General features: G+C 38.1%; 1 protein-coding gene across 1 annotated transcript; it reads right to left on the reverse strand.

The window, feature by feature from the left end:
• Positions 1-1,734: 1,734 nt before the first annotated feature.
• LOC149302965 (ARL14 effector protein-like) lies at positions 1,735-4,038 on the reverse strand. Its single transcript, XM_089481937.1, has 2 exons — positions 4,004-4,038; positions 1,735-1,960 (listed from the first exon to the last, which is right to left on the reverse strand). Exons 1-2 carry the CDS (start codon positions 4,036-4,038, stop codon positions 1,735-1,737), a joined length of 261 nt encoding a protein of 86 aa, XP_089338063.1.
• Positions 4,039-8,470: the final 4,432 nt, after the last annotated feature.

The raw sequence follows: 8,470 nt of genomic DNA on the forward strand, positions 1-8,470 counted from the left end.
ATTGGAAGCTGTTATAGCTACAAAGTGTTGGGGGGGCAACATCATATTAATGCCCATGGTTTTGAAATGGAATGTTGAACAAGCTCACATTAGAGTGAGGTTTAGACACTGAGGAAGCCTATTTAGTAGGTCAAGCCACTTTTAATGGTTTTTAACCAGAAAGCTGAAAATAAATACGTTTTTTTCAAACCATGCTTTTCTGCTCCTGGTATCCTAATGTTTTAAACACGCAAGTTCCAACATCTGACCTGCGACCACTATATGCTTGGTGGGGATCATTCCACCTACGCCAGAAGGTATGAGCAATCCATTTATTGCTCACCATATTGTGAGTACATAGTGAACTATTTTTATTTGTCTTATTCATTTTACATATACAGAAAGCACTATGCCTATTTCTGTTTAACTTTTCATGTGCACCTTATCCTGAGAACGAAAGAAAGAAAGAACGACACAGGACTGTTGTTAAAAACATCCCGAGGCGACGATTGTATCGCCCATACAAGTATTGCGGGACTAATTGCTAAAGTCCCCCAAAAATGTGAGTACCCATTCTTTAACTCTTTACCACACGGTGCCAGCCACATATTATACTACTGTGACTTTCTTCTCGTCTATGCGCAACCACTATCCTCTGTGACCTCCATGTTTTCCAGGATACATGTTTTTCATGTTGATGACCAGCGCAGGTAAAGTGCTGCCTGTAGTAAGTGGGATATAGAGAATTAGAAGGGAATTAGTACGTTATACACAACCCACACTGCAGGGAACCACTCTATCGGGGCTGGTCAGCAATATATACAAATTATACATATGGCTGATGTGGTCATCCTAGCTCACATAGGTGACGGTCAGGTGTCCACACTCTTTTGGTCATACAGTATATAGTATAGCTATATCAATTTTCTTTATACAATTAAATATAAATATGATTCTAGATTAGTTAAATAAACCTGTAACCTACACCCTATAGGTCCTTGAAAAATATATCACTTATATATATTTTGTATCAAATCATTATACATATAAAAGTACAAAATACCAGTGTTTTGTTACTTTTTATTTTAGGCACAGAATCATAGTATTTGCATTTTCACCAAAAACAAATTTATAAAAATTATACATTTTGAAAATTGAAAACAGAAAAATAAGCAACTTTTTGGTCAACACTTTGCTTAGGCAGCTATGTGAGTATTGAATACATATGTTCAAAATAAAAGACAAATAAATGTACACAAGTGTTAAGATTCTCGTTTCTATAAAACACATATACAGAAGATGTGAAGGGACTTCCACCAAGTACAGAATTAAATTCTTAAACACATCTATCTGTAATACACTAAACAAGGTCACACAGTTTATGACTAATAATATTAGCTAATTGTCCCATTTTTCTTGTGACAGTCACAATTTCAGGCTTTGTCCCAGCTATCTGCACTATTCTGCTTTTATGGTCAGTGGAGATTATGGGCCAGTCGGGGAGATCCTCTGAATGACCCAAACAGCTGTACAAATCAATGAAGGTCTTTGCTTTTGCAGCACAGACCACCATTGCAGCTCACACAAGGCCACATTGGGATGATCTGAAGCTGAGCACTGCAAGGTGGCTCTTCTGGTAGATTGGTAGACTCCACCCACTTCAGTTTCTGACCCTGCCCACTCCTGCCTCTGTTCCCACCCCCAACAAAGGTGGACATGGCATGACTTAGAAAGGAAATGATGCGATATAGGACATTATTCAGGTATATAAAAGGGCAGCTTGCTGATGACATCACCTGACTCCGTCTGTATTCTGTCATACACCCACTTTCTGTTGCAGCGACATTCTGGCCCGCATTTTCTGGAGTTACATTTGGGACATGGATAGAAACACCCTTGACAGTTCTCTTCCAGGCAATCACACAAATCTCTGTTATTGCAGAGAAGTTTTCCTTTCTTGTCATACTTCTTCAAGGAGACCCTGAGAAAGAGATAGCAATATTGTTTGCAGTCCTAAAATATATAGATTTATATATTTTTGAGCAATGGATGTGGATAATTCATCAGCCAGAAAAAAAAGGAATGATAATCATTCTGGTAATAATACACTCATTAATACAAGCTTAAGCATCACTGTAGAATGTAGAGGTAGGCTAACAACTGTCTAAATTACCGTATTGGCCGAATATAGGCTGCACTTCCCCCCCCCCACTTTTAGGTTTTTTTAAGTGGGGGGGTGGCCTAAAGTGTGGGTGTGGCCTATATTCGGGGTTTAGCGCAAGGATGTGCAGTTCGTGTCGCCCGACGCCCGAGACATGCAGTTCCGAGCGCCGGGCAGGTGTTTTTTTCATTTATCCCTCCTGCGGGTAAGCAGCAGGGTTAGAATCCATATCCCCTGCAGCGCTGCAGGGGACTTGGATCCTCCTCTCCGGCAGCCGTGGACATCTGTGAGATGACCTCTGCTGCTGGAACTTCCGCCTATGGTGGAGCACAGGCGTGACATAACCTTCCGGTGCTCCACCATAGAAGTGGCGGCAGCAGAGGTTGCCTACGTGTATTGTGCAAATAAGGTAATAAAGCTAGGTAAAAAGATAAACTTTTGCTGTCATGTAAGATAAATGTGATGTCCACTAAAGAAGAATAAAATAAATACATATATTCTAAAATATATATATATAAAATAACATATAATAAATATAACAGAATAAAATGAAATATTTTCCTTCGAATTTGCAGATGAAATTGATGTTTTCCATAAACATTAGTGTTGAGGGAATATCAGCGTTGTCTCCTGGCGTTTCACTTTATGTTCACCATTACAATGCATTGTGGCTCTAATTCCAAAGACTTTATTAGATTAGCAGATGTAGCAATCTGTCTTCTTTTACCTCTACATAACCCTAAATGTTTTGCCGTGAGCCCTTGTAACTGTTTTAGTAAGAATTTATTTCAACTCATTATTAAACATTCTTGAAATACAAACTAAGTGCTTTCTCTGCAACCCGGTACATCTGCTCTGTAATATGTAGCCATCTAGTGCTTTTAGGAATATCAGATTGTTATGCCGGGTTATGCACTTGCTCACTTGTTGCCAGATTTGTTGGGTGTGATATGTTTTACAGTCTTCTGAGATTTTTGTTTTTAAAGTTCTTCCGTTCTTTAGCAAAAAACGGTCAAAACAAAAAGTAAACAAGGGAGGTCTAATGCCCAGGAGATCACTCCCTTTGTATTTGCAAATCCAAGTTGTCCTTATATTATCTCTTTAAAGGGACACTCCAGTCTTAAAGCAGCCAACCAATATTGAGCTTTCCATTGACCATGGAATAGATAGGGAGCTGCAGCTTCTACTTAAGTTAAGTCATTTAAATAATTGTTTTTTTTTACATTACATGTAAAAAGCACTCACAAAGAAACATTTATTGTTCTTTTGTAAGGCTGCCAGTGACATTAAACTGTCTCTTTAATAACCATATCTGTACAACAAACTCACACTAGATTCTTTATCGGGGCAGATCATGAATTTAAAAAGGGACATTTTATACATTTGAAAGGGAATTATCAATTAGTAAATTCATTTATTAAAACGGCCAATGGCTTTTTTGTTAAATAAATGTAATGTTCAAGGCACATTTATTTTAAAAGTTCACATCCTGAATATGGCAGAACAAACATTATGTAATCAATACTTTGAACTTCTGTTCCTTCCGCTCACTCCACCCTTACAAAGGCTGCCTTAACAATCGGAGAGATAACTTTATGAAAGGGAAAAATCATGCAGCTTCCAAGAAAAGAAAGTTCAAATCTCTTTCCCTTGTTGTATAAAAGACTTAATACAAATACATGGCTTATGTTAATATGTAAGTTTTATTTCTGTATGGCGTGTGCTGCAACAGCAACCTTGTTGGACTGGTTAGGGAAGATCAGAGGGGCGACAGTGGGGGTATTGACCAAAAATTGGGACAGTCCTGCAGAAAACAGTATGGTTGGGAGGAACAAGTGCACAAGTTTCAAAAGACCATCTTACTTGTTTGTAGAATAATATCCATTCATCTGAGACATGTAAACTTTCTTCTTCTGGTTTCTTGTTTCAGGGTTGAAATCAGCTACTTGGGGTCCAGGGTTTTGAAATGCCAAACATTTCAGCTGTCTCTCAATCTGCTGCTAAAATAGTATCACCAAATATAAAACTTTCAAAAAATAAATAAAATAAATAAACCTATATAGACGCACCATGAGTGACATTCAGTGGGATTTCAACTTTGGAAATATGAAGAGAGAAAGGGAAAGTGAAATGAAAACTTCAACCAAAATGTTTTATTTCAGGTATCACATTAAGTATCACATGTTGAGCTCTGACATTTCGTCTCATTATCATACTGTTTTGGGGTTAACAATAGATTGTTATACAATAGAATATGACCCAGGGAAAGTCTGAAAACTCTAAGGACAAAAGGGCTTCATTACAAGACTTCATTAGCTTTGCCATACAGAATAATCTCATTGTGGTGTTTGAAGGTAAAGCCACCCAAAATATCACAAGCATGTCTACAATGGTGACCACAGGTCTGCAGATAAAGGGTGTCTATTGACACAAAATCAAATGAACCACACTTTTCTTTAATGTGAAACTAAATTACTCCATACAGCCCTGTATTTACCTAATTCTCAAAGAAAATATTTTTTTGCTCATGTAAAGTGTCTTAAGTGTCGTACTTTTCATGTTTATATATATATATATATATATATATATATATATATATACAGTATATGTATATATTTACTTACATGTATATCACAAGTTATTACATTTTTAGTAAACCAGAGCTGGATGCATGTCCGCATTGCTGTAAGATACAAACACTACAGGTAAAGTGACTACCTTCCTCCTTCCTAATAATAGTTTATAGATATTGAGTTATGAATAGTTGAAGTGGTGAAGTTATAATGGGAGTTGAAGTTAAAATCTCCAATAACAGAAGGGGAATTATTAAGTATATGAACTCCTCACCAGCTGCCTCTGTGCTTTGGGATAATCTTCCTTGTGGGTTTGTGTCTCCACTTCTTCTTGTCTCTCTTTGTTTCTTGTTAGGCATACTTTTTCGGATTTCTCATTCATTATCGAGGCTGTAAGAGTAGTATCTTTTGTTATTAAATCCTTTCACTTAGCTATTTGTTGAACTCCGTGCCTCGAGGATGGCAAAAAAGTCACCATTTCTGGATTTTTGAGCAATTTCACTTAATTATTTATTTTTGTGTATGTTGTTTATGCCCTTGAAGTACAGAGCTGAAACCCACTGGCATGGGGTCTAGCAGACAGACAGTCAGGTAGATACATTCAGCCTATATTAGCTTTTACAGCTTCCACCATAGTGATCATTATACATCCTCCATGGGACATTTTTTTTAGCACCATTTTCCACCAGTCATCATTACGTATACCTGTTGATGTCAGCTTGTGGGAGATTCTAAATTACTACAGAATTCAGAGTTTACAAAATCATTGTGCGTATCCACTTCATATCACAGATCATGTTCACATGAATCCAGCCCAATGTGAGATTCCTATAGGGATGAGCTTTTCATGGCCTTATTTTACCTGAACATATTTAACCCCTTCGTGACAAAGGCTGATTTTACTTTTTGTACCCTTCGTGACAATGGCCGTTTTAACATTTCTGCGCTGCTCGTGTTTAGCTGTAATTTTCTTCTTTCCCGTTTACTGAACCCACACACATTAGATATTGTTTTTTTCAGGACAAGAAGGGCTTTCTTTAGATGACATTGTTTTGATTGTATCATATGATTTACTATTAAAAAAAGTATAAAATATGGTGAAAAATTTAGAAAAAAATGACTGTTTCTAACTTTTAGTTGAAAAATCTTTTACTCATCTATAAAAGGTAATAAAAAAACCTGCTAAATAGATTCTAATATTTGTCCTGAGTTTAGAAATACCCAATGTTTTTATGTTTTTTTGGTTTTTTTCTGCACGTTATGGAGCAATAAGTACAGGTAGCGTTTTGCTATTTCAAAGCCATTTTTTCCAAATCTGGTAATTCTTCCCCCCATGTGCCATTTCGGGTATCTTTGAAGCCGGCCAATGCAATTTACCCCATCAAATCATATATTTTTGAAAACTAGACAGCCCAGGGTATTCCAAATGCTGGTATTTTAACCCTTTCCAAGCACTTATTCTACCATCAGCCTTTGTCAAACTTTATGGTAGTAATTTTTTTGCATTTGTTTTTTCACACACATTTTACTTTAGGTATGAATAAACAGGTTCTGGTATATGTCACTATCAAAAAACACCCCAATATGTGTTTAGCAACATCTCCTGAGTACAGCGATACCTCACATGAATGATTTTGCCTGGCTGTTTGGGGGCAAAAGGGCCACATTTGGGGCATGCACATTTTTCAATGTTGAACTTTGGCATTTGGGGATCCACTGCCCATGCCCTATTTGGTACATCTTTGAGCCGGGCCATTTCAGTGTACCCAATAAAGCTATATATTTTTGAAAACTAGACACCCCAGGGTATTTCAAATGCTAGTATTTTAACTCTTTGCATGCACACATTTTACCACGAGCATTTTTTCAAAGTTTGCAGTAGTATTTTTGTGTGTGTATTTTTCCCACACACACCTACTTTATGTATGAATTTACAGCTCCTGGTATATGCCGCTGTCACACGACACCCCAATATGTGTTCAGCAACATCTCCTGAATACAGCGATACCCCACATGCATGGGTTTATCATTTTTGGGGGGAACTAAAAGGCCACATTTGGTACGTGTGCATTTTTCTAATTGGAAATTAGATGTGTGGCCATCCTTCCCCCCGTGTTAATTGGGACCTTGTTGAACCCAGTCAATTCAATTTACCCCATCAAATCATACATTTTTTAAAAGTAGACACCCCATGGGCATTTAATATGCCAGTATTTAAAATATTGTTTTAAGCTAATATGCTAATTTTAGGACTTGCTCACAAAAATATATTTTTTATATATATATATTTTTTTTTTGCCTTTTTTTTTTATTTTTTTAACATTTTTTTCAACTTGAAGGTTCCCCTGATAGTGACATCAGTGGGAAATTATTTTTACATTTTACTGGTTTTTTACTATTTTTTTTCTAATTATTATTAATTTTATTTTTAATTTATTTTTTCTAATCACACTGTGATTAGAAAGCTGAGCTCCATTGACTTGCATGGTTGAATGCAGTACCTGTAATCAACCTGCAAGTGGAGCCAGAGTTCTCTAGAGGGTCAGGAGACCGTCTAGCAAACTTTTTAGACTTTATTGTTTTTCTTAATTGAATTTTCCCGGACCGCCACCATCTTGCTGATGGCGAAGATCACTGGCAGCTGCGGCTGTGACCGCTCTCCGGAGCGGTCACAGTCCATCCCCAGGTAAGTGTTTGGTGTCGCTGGATGCCTCCTGATCGAGGCATTCCAGCGACACCATTTAAGTTGATCGCCTCCTAAACGCTTTTAAAACGGGCGTCCTCCGCCATACAAAGTATGGCGGATGTTGACGCCCCGGGGAGGGGCCAGAGATGACCCCTTTGTGCCGATAATGGCGTTGCTGAATGCCTCGAGGTCGAGGCATTACAGCAACGCCGTTTCGGTGCAGAAAGCGAAAATAGATCGCTTTCTGCACCCGTTTAATGACGTGCCGGTCCTGGCACGTCATTTGTCGTTATCGACTTGAATTTCCGTGACGTGCCCGGACCGGCAATTGTCATCAAGGGGTTAAACAGTTATATTTGTAACATATTTGTACTGTGACAATACAGTCCATGCTCTGTGGTGGGCAATGGGTTTGTAGGTATGTAAGCCTACCACTAGGTGTCAGCATTGTTCTGTTTACATGCCCTTGATTATAGTTACATGCCTTGCCATGCAGGGGAACAGCACATGATGAGAAACAGATCATGTCAGAGTGCTATAACTCTCAGGTTTGCCATCTCAGCTATTTTGTGAGGGACACATAGATATTTTGCATGTCGCTGGCCAAACATTGTCATATCTAGGATCCCACTAGCAGCTGAGGTGAGGCGAGGCTAATGTGCTTGGTAGGGTTATGAGGGATAATGAAGATGCGTGAGATGGTAGGAGGAGGTTTCTAGGTCAGGACAATCTGGTTGGTATCTCATTTCAGGGCTGCTGCAGCACCAGAAATAAAGAAGTTGACGGCAAGCTCCGTATACACTGCCTGAAAGAACTAAATGACGTACGTGACGTACACTCCTAAAATTATGCAGAGTGGGGCCCATAGTCATTTTGCCGGATCACCAGTCCTGGCCTTGTATGGATTTTAATCTTTGTGAATTAATCAGTGTTATATCAAAAAGTCGGTTCTCTGTAATCTTGAAAGCTTATATCGAGAAAACAATAAGGTAGCCTTTTAAGTCTACCTATATGCCCATCTACTATGGCAATGACCCATTTTATTGTGTTAACCAACGCATTATTTGATAT

Source organism: Sceloporus occidentalis, unplaced genomic scaffold (assembly GCF_023333645.1).
Source record: "Sceloporus occidentalis isolate IW3139 unplaced genomic scaffold, rSceOcc1.0.p SCAF_16, whole genome shotgun sequence".
Classification (NCBI taxonomy): Eukaryota; Metazoa; Chordata; class Lepidosauria; order Squamata; family Phrynosomatidae; genus Sceloporus; species Sceloporus occidentalis.